This window comes from Chrysoperla carnea, chromosome 3, assembly GCF_905475395.1.
Source record: "Chrysoperla carnea chromosome 3, inChrCarn1.1, whole genome shotgun sequence".
Taxonomy (NCBI): Eukaryota; Metazoa; Arthropoda; class Insecta; order Neuroptera; family Chrysopidae; genus Chrysoperla; species Chrysoperla carnea.
The window spans coordinates 78,479,279-78,506,708 of NC_058339.1; the positions used below are offsets into that span (position 1 = coordinate 78,479,279).

At 26.6% G+C, this 27,430-nt stretch overlaps 1 protein-coding gene across 3 annotated transcripts in view; it reads right to left on the reverse strand.

Moving 5' to 3' along the window:
• Window positions 1-27,430, reverse strand: part of LOC123295434 (TNF receptor-associated factor 4) — a 149,850-nt gene that overhangs the window by 26,150 nt on the left and 96,270 nt on the right. The window contains exon 1 of one of the 3 annotated variants that reach the window (XM_044876780.1): window positions 10,413-10,757. The exons of the other annotated variants lie outside the window; for them this stretch is intronic. Within the exon in view, the coding sequence (XP_044732715.1) occupies window positions 10,413-10,628 (216 nt within the window). The 5' untranslated portion in view covers window positions 10,629-10,757. Of the gene's footprint in view, window positions 1-10,412; window positions 10,758-27,430 lie in introns of those variants that run through there. 3 annotated transcript variants of the gene reach the window in all.

Consider the following 27,430-nt stretch of genomic DNA (forward strand, 5'->3'; position numbering starts at 1 on the left):
AAAAAAACTATTTAAAAGTCTTAAACGCTAGTAATTATTTAGCTTTTGATATTACGAAAACCAAGGCAGATAAACAGCCTTAAACAAGCTCATTCTTACATTTGAACAATATTGTTGTAAACTACTATGGTTTCTCAATACCCATCTATTTATTCAATGTCTGCTGAAATGAATCTTAAAAACTTATAATCGGATATAAGGTTCACATTTGTCGGTCTCTTAGAAAGGCCGGGAAATATGATGGGCGTTTAATATCCGACGACTTATATACATAATTTTGCAAACAAAACAAAAATATTTAAAAAATGCAAGTATCAAATAACAATCACGTTTTGAACATTTATCTTGAGGGGAGAATTTTTATCTTTCATTGACTAAAATTGAACTTCCGGTGCATAACATATTTAAACTATTAAGTAAATGTTATTACACTTAGTAAGTTCAGGAATAATATCTATTGAGGTAGTCTCAATAAAATGGGACACTTGCTTTGCGGAATCAATGTATATTTTGGTACCTTACCCTACAGAATACAGAGTGTGTAAGAAACAACATGCGCATTAAAATATATTCTAATTAGGTGTATTTTTAAATCTTAAGTAAATATTTATTTCGTAATTACTAAACATGTGTTGTTATTATTGAATTTTTATTTTATATATGTTAAGTGGGTAATTATTAATTGCTTATCTACAATGAAAATAATTACTTTTCTTAGAACATATAGTTTTACTTTTTTTTTAAATGACTTATGTTTTGTAAATTAGGTACCGTATAGTTTTAGGATTACACAATACACAAGTCTAATTTAACTTTCATTTTAAAGTAAATGAAAATTTAAATTTCTTTATTACATAATATATCGTAAGATTGTAAATAGATTCTTAACTATTTCGTTTTTACTTCAGATACCTCAGTTAGTTAGGGCGTAACCAATTCTGTTGGCGGTATGCTAAGGGTAGCGGGTTTGATTCCCGCAGTCACAACAAAAATAATTTAATTTAATAGTTGTGGTGGGCTGGGGTAGTGCATGATATGTGCATGAAAGAGGTGCACTCAGCCTCTGAAAATACTTGAGGAGTTGATATGTGAAATTATCAGCGGAAAAGGTGGCAAAACAGAAACACAAATTTTTGAAAAAATAGTCTGAAATCGATTCGAGAAATCGCTTTTTGTATGAAATTATCGATTGAATCATCAAATAAACATAATTTTCGATTGTTTTGGGTCAAAATTACCCCATATAGCGAGTTTTATGACAATCAGATTTATAAAAAGTTTTTCTTTTGTGATTTTTGTTAATAGGTACCCCTTGGAAAAATCGAAAAAACTATGTTCCTTATCGCACGTTTCTGATTTGTATCCAGGCTAATAGGCTAGACTAAGAAAATCGTAACAATTTTCTGTGTAACAAATATATATTATCTTTATGGTAACAAAAAAATGACACCTATGTAATAATAATTAAAGCTCTAAAATTAATTGATTTTGATCTTTGATAACTTCTGATTGTTGATTTTTTTATATTTTTGATTGAAAATTGAAATTTTATTTATTTTTTTAATGATAACTAATGAGAAAATGTCTATTTTAATTACTTGATAAACGAAAACTTGAAAAACAATTATTTAATACAATTTTATTACCCTTTCTTCATTGAACTAGTTATTCAATAATATATAATGGATGCCGAAAGAACCACAGTTCCTACCGGGTACCCACAACACCTCTTGTTCTTTGTTTGTATAGGAATTTGTTAAGACTGTATTATAACTTTAATTTAATCCAAAAAAATACATAACTCACTCGTATACCTTTTACGATTGAACGTGAAGTTATCGAGATATAAACGAAATCGTATATGAAGAGAACCATAAAGATGGGTGGATTCAAAAAAAAGCAGTAAATCTATTAGTTGCGTTAAAAAAAAAATTTTTACCGCTTAAACATGAGATCTAGCTTTTAAATCGTCTACGGAGCCCTAAACACAAATTTGTACGTAAACAAATTAAACAAACATTAATATTTAAGTTTATAGTTAAGTTCATTGTATATGTAATTTTAAATTTGCAATATACACAAATTCAATTAACTATATCATTGGTGTGTGGTCACGTGGTGTGTCAATTTTAAAACTACATGGATTGATGGACCAACGTATGTTTTAACTTTTTAATACAACTAGTTTATTTGTGCTGACAATGTTTAAATAATAATAATAATAATAAAACGATTATCAAAGCTAGTCAACCGGATATCATTAATTCAAAATCACTAACTCTGTGTTGTAAATAATAAATAATAATATTGCTATGATGTCGTCTCTGTACGAATACGAATACGAACTATGTCTAGAGTAAGTTCAGTTGCAATAACATTAAGTTGTAATCATAATAAAAATAAATATATGATTATTTTATTATAACAACCAGCAAAGTAACAACGATTTTGTTGCGTAGCAGCGTTGTTTGATATCCGTTCGAATCTTTAATAGTAGTACAGGGTGCTTTTATTTAAATGAAGTTTAAAAGTGATTTGATCTTAAAAAATGAAAAGTGGTTATCCAAGCTTCAATTTTTAAAATTTGAGAAGATATAAAGAATATTTTGTTTGTTTTTTTTGCCTGTGTAAAGTATAACACTAGAAAAATGACAATTGGCTGGTAACACACATTGATCGGTTTGCAAACGCATCTCGCCATGTCGTCAGTCTGGCTTATTGTATAAAAAAAATATTATAACTGTCATAGGTTATTAATCAGTCACCACAGTTGTATTTTGTCTAGCGTTATATAAGGTTGTATCACTTCTGTCAGTAATAACAAAAATTGTCAGTCACCTCACTGTGAAAAACTATGCTGTATTCGTTGGCTGTAGTATGTGAATGGTACAACTGAATCAATCGCAGCGCTGGTTTCTTATATTTGCAATAAATCATGCTGTTCATTTAATATATATCAACATTATTAAAAAATTACAATTAATTAAATTTTAAGATTAGAAATTATGAAAATAAATTCGAAATTCAATAAATAATATTTTTTTAAATATAAGTTAACATAATTTAATTTAATTAAATTACTTATTTAAATGTGATAGAAAACCGTATTAAATTTTCAATTTAAACTATATGCATAAACCATAGACTTGTAAAATTATATTTATAAAGTAGTGTATCCATGGAGTAGTGATAATGTAAAGTTACCATGGAAACGCCTGAAAGAAAACTCATGCACGGTGCGAATACAAACATAGTTAACATTTCAGTCAGCTCTGCCGCACACTAACGGACAAATTCCTACTGGTTCCTAAATTTCTAGGTGTTTCGATATGCACTTTACCTAGCACAAGTGATTGTCCCTCTGTATAACTGATATTTTTATTTATCGTCTATAATAATATGCATAATAAATTTATTAATAATAATTTTATATTATTTACTTTTGGTTTATTTTTTCAAATGTAAACAATAATAATAAACTTAAGTTTATTTAATTTAGTTTACTTTTTTATTAGTGTATATTTTAGTTTTCTTATAATAATCGTCTTATAATTACAGATATAAAATGCATGTCGGTTGTTAGGCGATAAATAGGTTTTATTTACATCATGCCTACATATGTTAAAGATTAACGTTTTATTGCACTTTTGTTTCCAAGTGTTGTTACTTTAATTTAAGCCACATAGTAACAATATTGAATTAGAATTATTTCCACCAGTGCTTTTCATATATCAGTTTTAAAAATGAGTTCTATAAAGAGAAGCATCGAAGTATAATATACACAAAAAAAAAATTATTTTCTATGTGTGAAGAACACAAAAAGTATTGGCCTGGCAGCCAACTAATAATTTTTCGAATAGGTTCTAAGAAAAATAGCTATGAAATATAGGCAAGCGAATGGGCAGACATAAAATGTGAAATCCTAAAATGAATTCACACTTAATACACTTAATAATTAAACTAAAAAAATTAAATGTTAAGGTAGTACGAGCGCCAGAGCAAGTTTAGACTTGTGGCTGAAATTATTTGTACCTTATTTTCAACTTTGATGTTAAAGTTTATTATAATTTCATGAATGTAGACGAAAAATAAGAATAAAATTTTCCATATCTGCCTTAATTTCGAGCGACACCTCCTAAAATTTTCGAAAGTGATTTAGACTTTTTGGGTGCCAAAAAAATTAATAAATTTTTTAGCTATTCAAACAACGAGACGTTTAAATTTAATAACACAATTTAGTACAATATTACATAACTTGAATATCATATTTTTAAAAAAAACCTTCATCTTAATCTAATTTAAATATAAATTGGTGTTAAACATATCAATTTTCATTAGAAATGTTTTAAACGTATATTGACGAATTGACATATTGAGGTATTTTTATTGATTGAGTTATATTAAGTAAATAGTGATAAGTACTTAACGTTTATACGATAAAAAAATATATAACTAAAATATGGCTTCATACTTGAGTTCAAAAACATGTCTACGTGTGGAATGTCATAAACTTTTCAATATTGTCTATCTCCCTATTGAATTAATTTAAGGTCTGTTCCTAAATACAATCCATCATGCTGGTGATGAGTAGCATGACGACTTATATTTTGGAACAGGCAGTTAATAAGTACGAAATTGAACGTTTTAAGTAGTTTAATTTAATGGAACAAATTTATTTGATTAATCAAGAATTTTGATCGTTATATATTGGTTTCTGACGTCATATCCTATGTTGTGGTGAGATATTGTTTCCGTTTTTTACAAGAATCTTTGGAATTTATAACTTGTGATTTCAATGGAAGTTTTGATTTGTGTACTATGTATATGAAATATACCAAGGTATACTAAGTTCAGTCCCAAGTTTGTAACGCTTAAGAATATTGATACTATGAACCAAATTTTGGTATAGGTGTTCATAAAATCACATAATTAGTCCTTTTCCGGTTGTCTGTCGTCTGTCTGTCCGTCTGTCACGATTACTCAAAAACGAAAAGAGATATCAAGCTGAAATTTTTATAGCTTAAGACGTAAAAATGAGGTCAAGTTCGTAAATGAGCAACATATGTCAATTGGGTCTTGGGTCCGTAGAACCGATCTTGTAAACCGTTAGAGATAGAACAAAAGTTTAAATCTAAAAATGTCCCTTATAAAAAAATAAACAACTTTTGTATGAAACATTTTTTCGTAAACATCACTGTTTATCCGTGAGAGCTCAAATTGTATAGTATGTATTATATGACAATATCAGTTATATATGTGTGACATGTATGTATGTGTAATGTGACAGAGTAATCAACACTGTCTATACATGGTATTTTAACAATTAACTCAGTCAATTGTTCATTTTCACTTGTTTTTAATCAAATAAACATGCTAATATTTTTATCAGTTCCCAAGACTTAAACAATTTTGATTTATTTGAAAACAAAAAGAAAGTGGTTGTCAAAAATTCATTTCAAAAGATCGATTTCCCATAACCAATTAACAGATGTTCTCTCAATTTAAAAAAAAAGATCAATTCTATTAAAATTTGGTCCCTATCCTCAATTCCAAGTAATTGAACCTAACAAAAAGGGTTACACCATTACATGATGGTTTTGGTTAAGAGACCTTGAAATTAAAAAACCATATGTGTGATTTATGATTAATGAAAGTACATCTAGTAACGACACAGTTCATTAACTTTATTAATTAAAATGAGTAATATTATGACAAATTACATATATTTCATCAAATTGTTACAGTTTAATTACATATATTATGTCTACTAATTATATGTTTCTAAAAAAATAATGTGTCATCGAGACGGCGTAACATTTAAAAAAATGGTTTTATAGAATAAAATTTCGTAATTTGATAGGAATTTATATAGTTTTTGAGATAAAATACATAATAATACAACATCCATGCGCAAGAGTTTATGAATATTTAGAACAATAATTACCGTGAATATTACAAAAATTAATTGCTAAATATTTTTAAAATAACCACATGTTTTTTAGTATTATATTTAAGGATGTAAGAGCGCCAGGGCAATTTTGGATAAGGCTTGATTTTTTTATACGAAATTGAACTAAGTCTAAATCAATTCTGAAAATTTAGGAGGTAGAAGTTTGCCCCATTATTTTAATTAATAAATTACTTCAAAAGTAGACATATTTAACATTGGTCTTCTTATGGGAAAACAGTAGATGGATGATATGTTTTCATAGATTTCCCCAAAACTATTTGGGGAAAATTGAAAAAACAATTATTAAAGTTAAAATCTTAAAAAAATTATTGAAAAAAAAAAAAACCGTTTTGTCCGACTAATTAAGGTTTTATGAGCTCTGTAGTGGGGACAACAGATTTAAAAAATATATCTTTTCAATTTTGATGGTAAATTATGATTTAACTTGACAATATAACACGAAAAGTAAGGATAAAATTTTTCGATATCTGGTGTAATTTTCGAAATATCGAAAATTGAAAATTTTGTTTAAATATTTAAATTTTTTTCGTCTACATTCATGAAGTTATAACAAAATTCATCATCAAAGTTGAGAATAAGGTACAAATAATTTTAACCACAAGTTTAAACTCTCCTTGGTGCTCGTACTACTTAAGCAAATCAATTTCTTTGTTTTTAAACAAACATTTAATAACAAAATTCCAATATATGAAATGAATTATATGATAAAGTGATTCATAACAATATTTCATTCATAAATATAAAAGACAAAATTCTTAAAAATTCTTCTTTGAAAAATTTTATTTTACATTAGAAATAAATAAATGAATCAAAATAATTAAAATCTTTTAAGTAATGAATCACCATCTTACTCATTATTGAAATGCATTACCAATACGATAGTTTTATTGCAATTTATAAATAAATAGGATTTTACTACAAAAGAACCCCGATTTAAAAAAAAAAAAAAAAAAAAAAAAAAACTTTCTAATGAGGTTAAGTATTACTGATAACAAGATTGTGATAATAATAATATAATTATAACTTCCTGTTTTCAATCCTTTGCGGTCAAATAGCTTATTTTGGCTAAATATAAAAATCAACAACTTTTGTTTGAAACAAGTTTTCGTAAACATGATTATTTTAGAGAGCAAATTAGGGTAAAACTTTGTTGTCCATTTTCTAGTGAGCCTTATGGAAAATTGTTTGGAAAATGGCGGCCGGAAGGCCATAATAAATTTTTTGGTTTTTTAACATATCTAATTTATGAAAAATAGTGCATACAGGGTAATTAAACAATTAGCTCAATTGTTTATTTTCAATTTCAGATTGTATCGATAGTGGATGCCAATGAGTGTTGTTGCGAAAAGTAAAACTTTTAAGCCGAGAAAAGCATCAATCTGCACAATTTTATATATTTTTTATCGTTCTAACAAAGAGGGAAAACGTTTCTAATCCTAAATATGCCTAAAAATATGATAGTACAAACGGCAAGATGAGCCTTGTGAAAAAGCTAATTAATTTGGTTTGGTAGCTTCATTGATATACAACTCAGTATATGCAGAGTTTTTAAACAATAAGGTAAGTCAGTTTTAAATTTATTTTTTTTAAATTATTAGTAGACATATTTTATGATTTCATACACAGAGTAAAATTAAAATGCACTTAAAGTTAATAAGACAAATGAACTCATTAAACTCTACAACAAATTCAAAATGTGTTATCTCAAAAACTATAATCCAAAAATATTTCAAGAATGTCGTCAATTTCATTTCAACTAATTAATATCATTTGTTTGTATAAATAAACACAGAGAACCACACACAAGTACGTACAGATAGACCGTAAGCTCACAATGAAGTAGAATTTTTGTGATGATCTTTGTCTGCTGTTAGAAAAATTGATAAAGCTAACTTTTGAATTTTCGAAAACGGAAATTTTTTTGTCTACCGTTTGAATAGTCATTAACTTTAAAAGAAGTTAAGTATAGTAACGGCTGAGAAATTGTAATAAAAATCGAAACACAGGCTTTCTGTTTACAACAACCGTGGAAAAACTTGAAAATCAAACCATTCAATCTCCATAAAACCACTACTCAAACCAAATACAATTTTATCAATTTTCTAAAAGGCAAAAGAAAATAAGAATAAAAATTTGGCTTTGTTATGAGCTTCCGATCTAGCAATACCACACAGAAATATTTTGGTATGTGTATCATTTTTAGAGTAAAATAAATGAAACAATTTAAAATGATATACACAGAATAATTACCAACAAAAAAATGTTTTAATTATTTCTGAAAATGTCTAGGTCATATTACACGATATAGTAAAAAAAAAAAAACTAAAATTAAAAATATTCTTTTTAAATTGTTATTCTTTTCTATAATGTAAAAAAAAATCACACCAACAGAGGAAATGAGTATCTAATAGCTACATTATATTCATTCAATTCAACTTAAAAAATTATATAGGTACAGCGTGTTTAAGGAATGATCAATTTTAAAATATGAAATTAAGTCGGAAAATGGTTTTTGTATTGTAATAAATTTGGATTTAGTATCAAAGTAGACCACATAATCTTTTAAAAAATGGGGGCCGTTTAAATCTGAAATTTTGGAAGTACTAGTTCTTGACGAATTTTTGAAGTTGACATATGCTTGAAACTCAAAAAAATGTTGAGTGAAGAGGCGCACAACTAACGGCAGACATCAAACTTGGCTAGGTTTTCAGCCTCAATAAAAAGCTCAGTCTATTCCATAACTGGTAATAGATCGATGACAATTTCAAATTAGATAATTCTTATTGATTAAAAAAGTAATATTTTTTGTTCGAAACATTTTTTTACAAATCGTACAGTTTAAGCAAAAAACAGGCAGAAAAGCTTTATCCATAATTGTTTTTTACTATCAAAATTGTTATTTCGGGTAATTGTTTCTGCGGAATCAAGGCACTTTTTCAAAATTTTGCAAACAATTTTCCAATGAAAGTGGTTTGCTTTTTTAAAAAGATCGTTTTTGTTCAAATTGGATGAAGAAGCGTGCAAAAAGTGTTCCAGGTTCACAAAAAAATGTTCCAGGCAAAAAATATTTGGGTTATTATAAAGCATAAATTTCTAATTTATAGTGTTTGTCTGCTGTTTGCCAGAAATTTAATAATTTTAATTAATAACAGAATATTTGCTATTAGGGCACTAATCAATTTTAGTAATGAAGTATGTTAAAAATAGAAGGAGAAATAGACAAAAATGTTCAATCTAGTATTGAACAAAAAGTTCTCTTTCAACAATATGACCAGTTTTCTGGAACATTTTGTATAAAAAAAAATAAATTGAATTTTTTGACCAACCTTGAACTCTTACTTGAATACATCAATTATTATTGGTTTTTATATTCGGGTATTTTGAGTGTTTGTTGATGATGCTAAAAAATTTATTTTTATTCAGGTTGTATTGAATTTGTCTAATTGAAGAAAAAAAATTGTACGAGGTCAAACCAGGTGCGGTTTATTATCTGTAAACAATTAATATAAACCACCAACTGTTTCTAAAATAAACACACCCTTGAATAAAAGAAACCGGTCTGCCAAAACAGCTTTATGGATTACTGATTTCTTTATTGATAACAATCAAAAATTTGTTTGCAAAAAAAATTCCCGTTTTTTTTTTTGGTCCGGTTTTGTACACTCCCTTAAAAAACCGTCAAAATGTATTTGGATAATTTTCGTAATTAATTTTTCAGTAAGTTTCGAAATTAGTTAATTAGACAAAATTAATTTAATTTCTGATCTTGATTTACAAATTATTTTTTATTTTACATAAACATAAACAATGTCAACCGTTTTTTCGAGAACAAATGTTATTCCTTAATTTCGATTTTGTCAAGACGGTTTTATTAACTAAATTGTTAGTAACATTGCAAACTAATTTTAAGACTCATTTTTCATCTAAGTACCATATTTACATTCCAATATTGAGGTAGCATTTACCTGAAGTAACGGAATTCGAACATACAATGCAAAATACAAATTCGAAATTTAATGGGGGTGCAGGAAAGACACATTATTTGTTAGTTCCTGATTTGGTAATTTGACGGATTTAAGAAATAAATAAACATTTCTTCAACAGGTTCCACTAATTTAATAAATTGATTAATTATCAAAATTTGCCGTTTTTTGGTGGAATGTGAAAAATCGTTATATTCAAGAATTTAGAATGAAATTTAAAGAAAATTGCTGATTTTCTAACTAACTGTTCAAGATATTTTGCGGTGATGCATTATGAATAAAAAACTGATGAATGCTTCATAGCACTTGAAATACTTTTCAAATTATTTCAATGTTATTTATTAACTTTCAAACCAAATTTAAGGAAATTCATCTTAAAATAAAATTAATTTTATAGCCACAATTTTGTGGTTTTATTAAATTTTTTACAGTTACAACTCAAAATAAAATGAACTTACTTGACTAACTTCAGAAATACTTGGTGAACAATTATTATTCATTAACGAATTAATTTTATTATTATCACTACATGCTGGTGAAAGTGACGTAGGTGATCCTGAATTCGGTGGTGTAATCTGATGTACATTAATTACACTCTCCTTAGACGTTTTATTCGGGGAAATCCTTGCCGGAAAACTTAATGTTTTTGTCCACTGTGATAAACTTCGCACCATTTTGAAAACTATTCAAAATCACACAAAGGCACACTATTGCAACACTTCAAAACAAAATAACACTAAAAATAATTTTCACTTATTGTTGAGTTTTTTTTGTTATTGTTGTTTATGGATCTATGTTTAAAATTGAAATACCCAAACTGATTGTGTTATATTATTTCTGCTATGGTATTTCTTTTTCAAAACAGCTGTTCGATTCCCCCACTTAGATGTAAGTATACATACAACAGTCAAGTAATATTGGACTCAATAAAAACTTGTTTTGTGTACATTTATAAAATAATCTTTCTCTAAAAACGATCTTCTGTCTTTGTTACATCAACGGTTTAAAAATCTGCTGGTAAATTGTCCGTCTGTTTGTCTGTCCATAGCCAGCACGACTGGACCATCATCATCTAAATTGCTTAAGTTAATTACACTTGGTCAATAATGTTACTTAAAATATTATGTGGGTGTTTTGAATTTGTTATTAAATCAGAAGGTCGTTTCTTTCTTTTTTAAATAGAAATGAAAACGAACTTTTTCGCTTGTTTTAATTAATGAGTTGATTCATTTATATTTTGAATGGATTTTAGTACAGAAGGGTGCATACGTTGATACACAATTGTAAGAGATACAAGTATCTTTTTTATCATAGCAGGTCATAATGTGTATTGTTAACGCAGGGAAATTGTAAAAATTGGTTTTGAAACTAGGTTGCTTATTTAATTTTATCGTTGTATTTTTATCGTAAAAAATACAAAAATCGGATTGTACGATTTAGGTAAGATTGTACGATATAGGTAAGTGTAGTTTCCGAGGTGAGACCCAAATACGTATACACAGGACGATAGAAATTTCTTCGATCGTAAAATAAGAAATTTGCAATTTAATTGCATGAATTTTTTGAGATAGACTATGAACCAGATTTCATCAAATTCCTAAATTTTTTTGGTGATTTTGTCGATTTTCCCAAAGAGGGTATCTCTTAAGAAAATTGATTAAAATCGAGAAAATTTTCTTTGTCTCCGATTTGATTAAATACCATTTACTAAAAAAACTTAGACCCAAAAAAATTAAAAATCACATTCATTCAACGATTGGACAAGCAGTTTCTGAGATTTCGGCCAAAATCATATACAACCAACATATCTACAGACAAAAACTGTCTTGTTGTTCAATTGTAAAATTAATCAAATTTGCTTGTCTTTGAATTATGAAGGATAAATAAAACAAAAAAAATATTAAATTCAGTTCTTTTGAGTGTTAAAATAATTTTCCATCTCTAAAAACGCTCCGAAATTCCTAGCTTTTCGCTCACGATTTTAAATGATACATATTCATACGATTTTTATATTTTTTGAGTCAAAATTACTTTTAAAAATAAATTTCATCAAATTCCGAAATACATTTTGTTTGCCGATTTTCTTAAATTTTTAACGAAATTGAATCAAATTGGGAAAATTTTTTGTCTGCGGTTTGGATAAATATCATTTTCTATAGTGATTTTGACCCAAAACTTACAAAAATTGAATCTTTCGGTGATTGAACAAGTAATTTTTGAAATATCGACTAGTCATTTAGAAGAGGTGACTTCCCGGAGCAACATCGTCAGCTCAGAAACTTGTCATTCAATTGTAAAACCAATCAGATCTCGCATCTGTGGATTATTTAAAGTAATTTTACCCAAAACATATATAATTTCAGCTCGATTGCCGGTTAGTATTTTTCCATATATCTCCAAAATCGCCCAGAAGTGAAAGGTTTTCGAACATAGCTGTAGATGCTATCTCAAAAATCGTTAAATTAACCTGATTTATTATTTATTGGGTCAAAGTTACTTTTTATCATATTCCAAAAGAAGTTTTTGTGATTTAAAAATTGCAAAAATCGGAAAAATTTTTTTGTAATCGATTTGAATAAAAATAACTTCAACCCAAAAAATGCGAAAATCTTGTCTATTTGTAAGAGATATTTATGGATAAAAGTGATAAAAAAAGGCATATTTCAAATACAAATACCTGTATTGATTTGATTAAAAATAAATACTTCTTATTGTTAATATGACAAGGGAATCGAATTCTAAATTGAAATAACTACTGACAAGCATTCAACAAAACTTTATTTATTTAAATATTTATTATATAATTAATAATAAATTACTTAAAATAAATTTAATATAAAATAATTGTCAGGATAACAGCTATAAATTGTAATTTCATACGCATATTATAAAATATTAAGTACTGACTTATGTAAAATGAAAAATAATTTCTAATTTCCGTGAATATATATTTGAATTACAGTTATGAGTAGTTACATATTATAAAGTTTACTTACTTACCGATCAAAACTATGATGCAATTATTTTATGAATTTGTTTACAAATTTATTTTTTTTAATAATTATTTTTACACAGTCTAATAATAATTTAATTATCTTTTAATCAATTAATAGAAATTTATTACGTATAAAAAAAAACGAATATTAATTTCTACTTTTTTAGAAAATTTTGTATGTCTAACTTCCAAATTTCAATTATTTGGGTTGAACTTAATTGAAAAATTTAAATATTAATATTAATATCTTATTGAAGCAATATTGTAGCTATTACGCGTTCAATATTGCATTACAGCTACAGATAATTGAGAAGTTTTTCTTGCACAGTGCAAGTTGCACTTATTTACAGGAGTTATTTTTTTCTAACAAGTTAAAAAACCCCCGACAAATTTTTCGGCTAGGGAATCCTAAAATCTCATTTGAAACACATCTGAAGAACACTCTCCGTTAAATTGCCTTTTTCCTTAAAGCCAGCCGTTTCCAAACAGAGAAGATTTGGAAGATCGTCGCCAATTTTTAGTTTAAAATTACCTCTCCTAAATTACCTTTAAAAGAAAACCAAAAAAAAAATCAAAATAGGTTCATCCGTTTAGGCGTTACGATGCCACAGATACACAGACAGACACACACACATAGCGGTTAAACTTATAACACCCCCTTTTTTTAGTTCGTGGTTTATCATCACATTCTGAATGTACATACACAAAATCCTTACAAATTTGAAGGGGAGAAGTGCAGCCATTTTGAGAAAATCCGTTATGGCCTATAACCCCGTAAGCATGCACTTTAAGCCAAAAATGGTAAAAACCTTTTTTGTAGATAATTAAATTTCCTATCTTTTTGGTTAATTTTTTTTAAGGGGTGATCACTGCTTTTGCAGGTAAGAAGGCAAATTATTTATTGCTAATTATGTCACTAACATTAACATTTTTCATATATTTATTGAATTTTTATCATTACACTATGTATACTTCTTTTTTATTAATCTGGCACCCGGTGGTTACGACATTAAACGCGTTATAACTTCATAAATTTTAATTTTAAGGAGAACCGTTAAGAGTAAAAGTTTTAGGAACTTTGTAGATTTAAAAGTTAAGTTATTATCATTTTCTTGTTTAAACAAATATTAGAAGAGATATCGGTCAAATAGTCAAAAAGTAAATCGTTATAGTCGTATATCATAAACGGTTAGTGATAAAAAAAAATTTTTTTAACAAAAAAGACAAGAGAAATTTAATTATCTACAATAAAAATTATTACCATTTTTGGTCTAAAGTGCACGGTTATGAAAATATAGCCTAAAACTGTTTTCCTTAAAATGGAGGCACTTCCTCCGCCTATTTTTGTAAGTATTTTGTGCATTTACATTCAGTACGTGACACTGAACCTATTTAAATAAAAAAATAACTTCTGTAATTTAGTGCATTATGGTCAAAAGTAATTAGCTTCTGTATAACCTGTGTTATAAAAGCTTATCCCTTAAAATGTATTTTTTATTAAAATTTGACATATTTTTGAATTTAATTAAGAGGATCTATTTTATGCTAGTTGTTAGGATTTACTAACTCGAAGAATCTATTTTAGGACATTCATTCTTAAACGATGAGAGCATATTTATTTATATATAATTTTTTTTTTTCAAATTCATTTCAATAAAAATTCATACAATCTTATAACTGTACTTAAAATTTGTTATTCATCAGTCATATAAGAGAAAAAAAATATTATTACTTAGCTACATCATATGAATATTTACTTAACTTTATTTTTAAATCGAGTATCTATACGAGAACTGGAGAACAACAGCAAAAAATACACCGTTTATTTAAAATTAAAAATTAGCTATTTTTAGACATAAAATTTAGCACAATTAAGATGGATTAAGTAAATTTTTTTAAGTATTTTTTTTGTTTTAATTGCATTTTTTACATAAAAAAATACATTATTTTGATAAGATAAGACCTATTTTTATAAATCAAGGTTGCTTTAAAACAACCGAATTGCAAAAAATTGGAAAAAGAAATTATTATTAAAAACTACACAGAAACAATGATTTTCTTTTTAATTTTAATATAATATAATAAGTCAACAATTTTATTGAAAAAGATATCTCGAGAAGAAAAAAATTAATTTCTTACCGATCCAAGAATATGCTTTTCTTTCTTACAAAACGCAAAAATATTCTTGATTCAAGAAAAATTTTTATCATGAAATCATTTTTTTTCTTAAAGCAAAACTGCATTTGTTTTTTTAGTTGCAATATAAATTTCGGTCTGAGGCCTAATTTGCCAAGATAATTAACCAAGTCAATTTATAAATTTATCTTTATATGACAGAGCACTTAGAAATAAAAGAGTCTTTATCGTTGTATTTAATTATCGTATTATCTATGTCACTTTTTAAAGTTTATTCAACGCACCCTAAATCATTAGAGATAGAATTAATGCTTAATTGTAAAACATGATTGTTAAAAAAATTTAACAACTTTTGTTTGAAAATTTTTTTCGCTTATATCACTGTTCACCCATTGGTCAGGCGTTAAAATGAATATAATTTTCGTTAATTTTAGGTCAAAATGACCTGAGAAGATGATTTTCACTCAAATCGGAAACGAAAAAAATTCCCGATTTTTTCGAACTCTTCCAATAGGGGTCCAAACCACCACCATAAAAAATCGTAAAATATCATACGATTGTCTAATCAACACTGTCTAAATATGGTATTGGAACAATTAAACCAGTCAATTGTTTGTTTTCACTTGTTTATTTACAAATTTTATACACCGAAAATTTGACAAGATAATAAATGAATAATTTAATTTAATTTAAATATGCAAAAAACATATTAAACAAATTCAAAAAATATTTTAATTAATTTATATTAAATAATTATATATAATTATCAATACTTTCTATTAATATAAATAAAAATTACACACGTTTTTTTTTTTTGTACCTACATAAAATAAATAGAATTTCAATTATACCTTCATAAAAATGTATATTTTTTCAAAAAAAATTTTTTTCCCAGATGTCTATTACTACTAATATTCGTGCAAATCAATTGTAAATTAATTACAGATATACCTGTAATAATGTAATTTACATTATTATTAATTCTTTTTCAATTACGTTCGTTGTAATGTTATTAGGTAGCATCCTTATGTAAGTGCAAAAAAATTATTTGTTTTGTTTTCAATAAAAGAATGTTTTTTTGTAAATTTTTATGAGGCATCACCAAGTCTTCATTATTGTTAAATTAGTATGAATATTTTGTAATACAAAACATGCAACCTTATTTAAAAAAATATTTTTTTCAAATTTCGCAATTTTTTAATGGAATGTGCAGAAATATTACTGCAAACTAATTTTAATTTATAATTTATAATTAATAATTTTTCCAACCTTTTTTGGAATCGAAAAATAGAAGTGAAAACTCTGATTGAAAATGAAACAAATGCACTCGAACCAGGACTCGAACTCGGACTTCTTGGATTCATGTTAAGCGCCCTACCAATTAGGCTATTCGAGTTCTAGACACAGAGTGCAATGTTTTCAACTTAATGAATATTTACTTTGTTTATTCACTTATTTATTATTATCACTTTTTTGTTTTTCACGATCTCCCACCCAAGTGCTGACTGTGTTCATGGTTGCTTAACTTCAGTGATTGGTCGTGAATAATCAACAAGCTCCATCCTTATTTAATGTTTTTCGGCGGACACTTTTTAATACACTAATATTATCCATCTTGCCTCTACCCTCCATACTCGTTACTAAAAAATTAATAAAATAAAATTGCTCTACGCGGTTACATATTTTTGAACTTTTCACTTCAAAAATATTTTTATTTTTCTGATACATCGCAGTTAAAACACTGAAATTGAGAATAAAGATGGAAATAAAGGGGTAAAATGCAAAATATATTTTGAGGAAATTTATATTTTCAATCGATGCAAAAAGAGCTCGGGCAAATAACACAGCTGCTCAATTGTAAAATTAGTATAATTAATTTTATAATCAAGAATGGCAGATCAGATAATTACTTCTTTATAATCTATTTTTATACTTTAATATACTGATTTCGTGTACGCTTCGGACCGGATATGATGTTGTTTTTTTTTTATAAACAAATCATTAAAAACCAAATAATAATTGTTTTATTTCTACATGTAATACGTTTTCAAAATTTCAATATGGCCATTTTTTTTTCTAAACACATTACGTGATAACCATTGCTAACACAAGTCAATATTTTTATAACAATAAAAAAAATAATGTTTTTGTTTTCGTCTTAATAAATATAAAAAATATATATTTCTTAATCTCAATTCAATTAATTAATTTATTGTTAACTTGTGTTGCTTGTTGTTTTTCTAAACAAAAGAAGGTAATAAAATAACATTGTTTATCTCCTCGTAGGTACAAGTACCAAGGTGCTGATGGTCATTTTCTAAAAAATTAGACAATAATAGATAATTGTTAGGCTCTTAGGCACGTGTCAATTACTTATATGGTTTTTTCCTTTCTATTATTTGTTGTATAATTATTATATAATCATATATTTTTAACATGCTTGGTACGTTCAGCTTTGAGTTTAATAAGATTCTATGAATTAAATGAAAACAACAAAAATAATAATAAAAAAGATTTTAATTTCTATAAAAAAAAAAAATATATATATAAACAACAAAGTAAATTAAACATTTTCTTGAAAATTGTAAATAATAAGATTTTTATATTATTTTTATTATTTGTATCATGTAGCTTGGATTTAATGGCCTTAAAAACTTAGCACCTGTCCAAATGACAATTTTCTAAAGATGTTGTATTGTAAAATCTGTTTCATCTTGCAACCCTAAGCCAAAATAAAATAAGTATGATTAAAAAAATCCAAAAACCCGCTTTCGAGAAGATATGAATATGAAAAGAAAGAAAGAAGTTAAGTAGTTTACATAGCGACTTTAACAGCCAGGACCTATTAAAATCTAGGCCAAATCTAAGTCTGCCTTCGTGGTCTTAATTTATTAATAATAATAAAAGTACTTTTAAGTTAATACTTTTAACTTCTGGCAGATAAAAATTTCCGCTCAGACTCACTGTTTTCGGTTGCTTGGTTGCATTTGTTTGAGTAACCTTGAATCCTTTTTTTCCGCAACAAAAAATTGACGTGTCTTTCCAGGAGTAAAACCTGCATTGCCATCCTACACTAACTAATTTATGACAAATTTTTTGGTATCAAGAAAACAATTCTTGTTCGATTTTTTGAAAAGATAAGAAAGAAAAATAACTTAAAAATTTTCAGTTGCGTGTGTGTTTTGAGTATATGTATAGATTTATTAGTTTTGAGTATAGATCAATGTCTTAGTTATTGTAGATTGTTGCTACAAATAGTGCACTTACATATAAGTGAACTACCTTAAGTTCATACAACTATTCAAAGGAAATCCACATAGAAATTAATTATTAAGGGCAGTAATAAGAAATAAGAAAAACTTTATTTTAGTCTATTTACTAAAACATTATTCCAAGGAAAATTGGAGCCTATTCATCGTACTCAAAACATTTCGAGTGTTAAGTTCATAGATTTAGATTTGTTATGATGAAGTACACACAGTGTTATGTCTCCAAGATCTTTTATAATATAAAAATACAGTATGTGGTTGTTATATAACTAACTGTCTGATAACTTGTTGATAATTAATGAGATTTTAAAAAGAGTTTTTTTTATAAATATTTATTTTATATTTTTCTAGTAATTACTTGGTGTGTTTAAACGTAAAAATAATTATACTTTTTCTATGTAGGTACTTACTACTTTGTTTATAATCACCTTTCTAGATAATATTGTTTGATTATTAGAAAAATCCAATCAAAATCATTTCTCTTAATTATAGGCCTTGGTTAAGGTGTGTTTGAATAATTATCTCAAAAAAAAAAAAAAAAAACTGAGCACCTTAATTATTATTGACATTATGTACAAACATTGTGATGGCTCATCGAGAAACTGATATAAAAGGCTTAGTCCAATAAAATGGAAGCCTGCATTTTTGAGAGATTGAACCGGATTCCAAAATTCCAACTTCAATACAATTCAAAACTTTTGAGTATATTAAAATTATTGGTTTAAAATAATTTTCTCTTTGTTATTATATTTATATCAGACAGGTGTACACATTTGAAATACAAATACAAATAACATTTTTGTTACCTTTTTATAAATATTTTATGATTGTTATTACAAAAATGGAAGTCTGTGTTATATTTATTTTTATTATGAAATTCATATACTATTGTATAAAATAATTTATTTCTTATTTAGTTATAAATAATTGTTTGTAATTTAATATAAAAATATTTATTTTGATTTCTTAATACTATTTAGTATGACGACTATCTATAAACAGTAACGGATTTTAATTAGTTTGTATTTATTTAAAACAATCAAGTTATTTTTAATAAATGACTTATTATTACGTTTATAATAAATATATTAAATCAAGGATATAATGACGTTTATTTGCATTTATATAAGGCCAGCTTTATACTCAAATAGGTTTTTATAAGGATTAAACAAAAACAGAAATGACAATCAATTATCAATCAGAAATTGTAAGTAGTTTTTAAATTTAAAAACTAGATCCGAAATTTAGTACATATACAAATTTGATTTATTAAAATTAGGTCATCTTTACTCATAATCAATTTTTGTATGCTTTGTGACGTCATTATATTACAAATAGTAGAATTTTAAGTTATTTGATATGATACGTTAAATTTATCACAAATTTGGTAAGTTTTTTGTTTAAAAAAGCAAAATCAATTTTATTCATGAAGGTACCATCAAAATCGATTATAACGACGAACATGAAAGGCTCCGATCGAATCTCTGCAGGAAGTCGAATATATTTAGATACTAATTGCGCACAGTACAAAATTTTCAATTTTTTTCGAAATAATTTTTAATTTTTTCTTTAGACGCTTAATTTTCGAAATAAAAACTTTTGCACGAAAAAATGCCATATTCGATTTTAAGAAAAATGTGTTATTTTTTAATCTCTGAAGGAATTCGCTTAGCTATCGCAGCTCCTCTCTACAAATTTTTTGAATAAATTAGCCAAATTTTTTTTGCGATATGTATAAATTACAATTTATTTTTAAGAAAAAACGCCTTAATAATAATAATTGAGAAAAATATAAAGGAATGAAGAAAAAGTTCAATTTACTTTCTTGAATAGTTCAATTTATTCTCTTTATCACAGTATTAAACGAATGCGGCTATTAAGGAACATCCTATACACAGGATGTTTTTTTAGAGTTTCACAACATTAAACTTAAAAAATCAATGAAATTGGCTTTATTGGAAAGATAATTTTATGCCATTAATGCTTGAATAATGATTTCGTTCATGTGGCCGAACAGAAGAACCATTATTTTGATAAAAAAATTTAAGAATATGCAAACGTTGCTCTGGCGTTTATTCATTATGAACTAACAAACTAAACTAAATCCAAAGCAACTGTCTGTAGTATGTTGTCAAACAAAAGAGTGGTGTTGCCAACTCAAAAGATGCAAATCTCTAAAAAAATCACCTTTACCTACGTTTTAAAATTAAGCGTTAATTTATTTAAATATGTAATTTTTGAAACTACTTTACTGGTACATTCTTAAACACAAAAAATTCGAAAATTACTACACACAAAAATTCTGCAAAAAATAATCTAAATTAGTGTAAAAAAGCCTCAAGAAAGAATTCTTCTCCATTGAGTATAAAATCCAGCAAAATAAAAAGTTAAAATAATATACCTCTAATTACGTTTTTAAAAAACCTGTATAATTTAAGAATATATTAAATTGCTTCTAAAAGTGATGTGATTATTTAAAAATATATAGAAGTCCAGTCCACTATATAATGTAAATGTAGACCAAATGTTTACATTTAAACAAGAATGAACAAGTTTTAGGTCCAGGATCTTGTGTTGTAGTTAACACGTCATTTAACAACGGATAGAAAATTATAAAGGTCATGCTTAACAACTTTTTATACAACAAAAACTTGCATAGACGGAAATTTATTTTTCACGAGATCAAGAAAATTTCTATTGTGCGACAAAATTAAAGAAACTAAGAACTAAATTTGTCTGGATATAATTGGTCGTCTTTTTCAACACTTTAAAAACTGTAATTTTGGATCTGTCGGGTGATGGGTTAAGTTAAGTTTCAAGCGTTAATGAATATTCATGATCTTTGCTCAAAATTTGTAATAAATGATCAAAAATTGAGTTATAACTGTACCCTGCCATGCTTTGCCGTAGCACAATGGTTGTATGAAAATAGACGTGAAGTTTAACAGCTTATAAATTGACCTATGTTGCTCATTTACAAACTCGACCTCACTTTTTATGCCCTGAGTGTGATGTAAAAATTTCAACTTGATATCTTTTTTCGTTTTGAGTTATCGTGTTCACAGACGGACGGGCGGACGGACAACCGGAAATGGACTAATTAGTTGATTTTATGAACACCTATATCAAATTTTTTTCGTTTATCAATATTTTTAAGCGTTACAAACTTGGGACTAAACTTAATATACTATGTATGTTTCATATATACATAGTATAAAAAGGCCTTCGCTGCTTATATAGATGAGTATTGAATTCAGCCCCCAATATCAGTTCATACACTTATTCTTTTGAGGAAATTTTGTAAGCTTAGATCTCTCGTATTTAATTAAATCATTTATTTTAAAATGAAGTTAACATTTGTTTTAATTCAAATTTCCACATCATATCCCAACAATATTCAATAGATATTCACCAATATTACGCTTCACACATAATTGAAAATTATATGAGTGCCCTGAATAAGAAGTTTTTGTAGAGGAAGAATTTTGCTCGACATTATCTTGGCAAGAGCCTTCAGCTATCAGTATATATGCTTGTGATATACTACGCGTGGCTCTAGACCAATCTAAAGCAGTGTATGACTGTATGATATATTCTTATAAGGTGGAGAACACCATACAAGTAAGCGTGGGAAGGTATTTATATAATATCACACATATTTATTAAATTAGATACCTGAACAAAGAAATAATGGTCGGTGCATGGTGCACTGTAATACCTATCGAGTATCGATGAATGTGCATACTAAATGTTTACCTATTATCTGTAATTATTATTTGTAAGACTTTTAAATGTTTTGTATAATTTGGAGCATTTGTGGACTAAAGGTATTTTTATTTTTTATTCCATTCAGATAATGGCTGTGTTTTTAAAACTTTCGTTAAGGGGGGGGGGGCAAGGATCTGGAATCGATTTTTTTTTTTCTGATAGTTTAACTTATTAAAAATATTATCGGAAAATTTGAAATCATTAGAAGCAAAACTTTACCAGTTATAAACATGTATTTCCTTCTCTATTTTATTAACGTATCAAAATTTAATCACATTTTTTCGGTAGTCAAAATTCTCAAAAACTTTCGGACCGATTTCGCCTAAACTTTGCACACTTCATTTACATCCTAAATACTAGTATCTGAAGGATTTGAAGGATGAAGGATTTTTTTTCAATTACAACTTATTTTTTAATTAGCAAAAATAGCAATATTTGGCAAAAATCAGAGTTTTTCATTTCACCTTCACCAAAAGTACAAAAGTGAATATTTTGCTAATTCCCGTTTTTCAAATTCAAGATAAACTTATGTAGGTGCTAAAGAAATCTTTTTGGGTTATTAATTTCGAATGAAGCAAGCATGAGTTATCTAACTACCGATTGAAAAAAATTTAATTTTATAATTTTTTTTTTTGAAAATGTATAATAATAAATTCATTCATTGTCTTTATGGTATTTCGTAAATATTGAGTCGCCTGTGCGAATATGGCTAAATGTAAGTTACAACGGATAACAGAAAACGACAGGTATAAGGCTTGCAAATGATAAAGACGTTGAAATGAGGACATAACAGAATATATTGTGAAGCTTACTAAAAATATTAGTATAAGATCTTCGAAGTTAGATTTAATCCACGCCATTTACTCAAAAACTACTTCACATTTTTGTCAATATTAAACTAGGCATTATTACTTCTCAGTTCCTGTCTAATAACACACAAGCATGATACAAAAAGATAATATCCCTCCTTGAAAGAATATAGATAATTTGTACTGTTAAATTAAATTATGGTATAATTTTGAGGTTTTTTGTAATATAAAATTTAAAGCAAACATGGATTATCTCTTAATCTTAAAGCTATTTCCAAAAGTAATGATGATTCAAATCAATTGCATCACACAATTGAACTTTTTTTTTGTGATGATTCAATTGATTGGAATTTATTCGTTAGAGTTTTGTACACCTTTCAAAAATATTAAATATTCAATTTAAAAAAAAAAAATAAATAAATAAATAAGATATTTAAATATGATACTCAAGTCGATAATAAAGACAGCAAATAGACAATTTTATTACATCAATATACATTTGTTTATTATTTGAAATTAAATTTCGATTCAAAAAATAATATTTTTATTTGTGGTTTTTTACAATAAGCTTATTTAGTATTCTGGTCACGTAAATTCATATTCAGAACAAAATAACATAGCTGAAAATTAGGTCTATTGTTTCAAAGTTTAAGATAAAGTTATGTCTAAGACCGAGATCAATTGAAGATCGAATCATGTTTCGTCAAATTTAACGTAGTAAATAGTATGAGTTTTCTGACATCTGCGATCTTTCCATCTCAGTCTAATTACGTATGGTATATAATGGTCGTTATTACGTAGGACTTACCTAGGAATACACGCAGGAAACTTAAAACAAAAGAACATACCTAGAACAAACGAAAATATAATTAGTATTATTTTACATTATTCATATAACAAAATTTAATAAATAAGGTATTCAGAAGCTTCATTACGAAAATCCATTCGACATCGTGGTTATAAAAGTAATGAAAAAGAATTTTTGAAGATAGAGTTAAAATTATTTCTTCTCATGATGCCTTTCGTAAAAAAACCAACATATTATTTCTAAAAAATGAGGATTTTACTTAGAATCATATATACATTTTCATGAAACACTTACAAAACCTGATACAACACTTCCGTTTCAAACAAAACACACGTAATTTTTGTCTTTTTCGAATTCATATTTTATTGTACAAAAAAAACCGGTCAAGTCAAATTTTAAAAGGAATGTGTTATCTTAAAATGTGTTATCTTGTTAACATTTTGTAGGAAAGGTTACGTCTTCATTACACAAGAGGCCATTCATTAATTACATAAGCATTTTGGGGGAAGGGGGGATTTAAAAATCTATTCATGTGCTTAGGTGGAAGGAGGGGGGAGTTAAACCCATTCTTACGTAAGATTTTATGAGTTGAAATTTAAATTGTGCTGAAGAACTCCTAAAGAATAAAATATTTAATTTATTTCAAACTGTGAATTCTAGTGTAATTGATCCTTTTCTAACAATGTTTTATTATTCGGCAAAACGAGACTGAATCTTACTTAATAAGAGGGAAGGGGAGTTCGAGAAATCTTATATATACTTACATGAAGATGGGGGTTCAAAAATCGTCAAAATCATGCTTACGTAATTAATGAATGGTCTTTAATTAATTTCATACTTGCTCGATGTAATATAGTTTCAAATACATCAAAAATAGAAAGGGTTTGGGATAAAATCTTTAAAAAATCGGACATTGTATCGAGAAAAAACATACATTTCGGTGTATAACGTCATTTTTTATAGGATAAATCAACTTCAATGCATAAACAAATGACAATTCAGTACATAATAAATACGTTAATTATTGGATAAATTATTATTAAATAAGTTATAAATTATTTAAAAAATGTTTATATTTGAAGTAAACAAACAAAAAATTGTTTAAAAAATTTAAATACATTTAAGAAAAGTGTATTTAAATACCATTATAAATAATTAAACCAAAATAAATAAATAATTCTTTAATTAGATATGCATTTCAAACAAATAGATATTAAACAAAAAAATTTTTATAAAAAAATACCAAAATAAATAAAATTATATTTCTTATCATTTAAAAAAATGTGGTATTTAAACTTTCATAAATTCTTGAATAATTATTACATAAGTTATTTTTGTGTGCAATGTCCATCTGCGGACAGCTAATGAACTCAAAAAATATGTTTAAAAATAATGATGGTTTCAATTGAAGTTGACTAAGAAAAAAACTTGAAAAGACTTCTGTCCTGGTAGGAGCTGTATGTATAATAGACAACAATTGACTAAAATGAGGAAAAACGAACTATTAGTTTTCTACTTTTTGAAGTACCCCGCGATTTTCGGTATAAGTGTCGTCAGTGACAAGATTTGTAAAAATAGAATATTCAAATTTTCTTGAAGAATTTTTTTTACACTTTAAAACTGCAATTAAACTAAGCGAAGACCAGTAACATTCAGACTCTGCGACATTCCGATTTTTCGAGAACCATTGTACATAAACATATTCGGACAAATGTAATTTATGTAAAATAATTCTATTGGAGGCGCAGAAAAAGTTTATTTATGTTAGAAGTAGATATGTTTAATGTACTTAATTGCGCTTCCACCAATATGAAGAAACTATCTAATAGTTGAGAATCTCAAAATTACTTAATGCATGTTTATCAAATACCTACATCAAATTATCAAAGATAATAAATGAGATCTCTAGAATATTTTGAAATAAATTTCGATTTTTGCCCCAATTTCCCAGATCAATTTTCGTATTATATAAATACGAATTTCGATTAAGTCATCATCAAAAATTGATTTAGGAAATTCGGGCAAAAATCGAAATTTATTAAATAAAGTTAAAAATTTATTGAGGCTAATTCGCAGTCACGATAATTAAAATATGACGAAGAAATTATATTACTATGTAACAGATGAGAATTTCTAAACTGCTTAATGCACGTTTATCAAATACCTATATCAAGAAACAGATTTATTAAACTAATTCACAGCCGCGATAACTAAAACACGACAAAGCAATTATATTGTACTCAATTTTAATAAATTTTGTTTCAAAGATTTCGGTGACATTTAAGGTTGAAACTCATGGAACTGACAATGTTACAGAAAATTGTTTTTTCAATCATTTTAATAAAAAAGGCCTCTTAATAATAATTATATTGGTTACTAAAAAAAATAATTGTCAGTTTAATTTCCGTTGAAAGAAATAACTCAATAAAATATTTCATATTTAACCTTCAAAAATGTTGAAACTTACCTTTTTAATATGAAATATCTATGGAGATATCAATGATAGGTCAGTATACTAACCAGCCGTTAAAATTAATAATATTTCGCGGTTACATTATTTTTGCCATTTATATAATTGTACAAAGTAAACAATTTGGTAAATATTTTATTATATTTGAAGGTCTTAGTTATAAAAATTTCCATTCAGCCGGTTTTATCCGTTTCTTAAAAAAAAAAAACGCTTGATATTTGGCGGGAATCAAGATTAATGATTTAAAAATACGTTTAGGGAAAGAAACCCTTTGAGGAATTTCAGTTTTTTTTTCGAGTTTTCATTTTTTCGGGTCCAAATAAGGTGAAATCATAATTGTTTAAAACGATGTTGATTCGAGCTCTTTTAAATTAGTGAGTCATCAAAATATTCAAAGTTCTTGAAAAGGGAGAAGAAGCCAAAACCCTTTTTGTTTTTATCGACAATTTTCTATTTTTATCGACATTTTCTATTTTTATCGAGATACCCTTCCAAAGCCCTTTTTGTTTTCTATTATTTTTGAAAAGGAGTGACAATATATCTTCGAAAGTTCACGATTATCTTCGAGTACCTAAATCCTAATATTCTTATATGAATACTAGGCTAGACTAACCCTTAGTAATTAGTTTATCTTTTTTTAGAATTTTTTAATCGACATTAAATCGATACCATAAATTACACTTGAATCGATATTAATTAAAACCCACATGCTCTTGAATAAATTTTTTAAATTTCATTTAATTAATTCAATTAGTTTTCGATAATTACCGTCTATTATTAGACCCATTCATCGATTACATAACTCCAATCAATAGTCATTACAATAATAGTCATTTAATTTAAAAATAGATTTTTTTTAAACGACTATTAAACGCATAATAATCGTAGTTTAAATTAATATAATAATTGTATCGATTAACAATATCCGTTTGATTTTGTATTGATAAAGACAGATATATGGTTATTTTAGAAGGATAGCAATATATAAACACAATAAAAAAACATACTTGGTTTATGGTAGTATACTTGTTAAAACATGCTTATGTCCTTGCCTGAGGCACGAACTAGTGACCAAGCTGTTAAACAATTACATGTTCTTTTTGTACCCTAGTGTATACACACACTATTTACACCGACAATGTAAGTAAAAAAAGAGAATATAATTACACGGCAATTATAACTATCTTTTTCTACTTGCACCGAGTGGACTACACCAATACA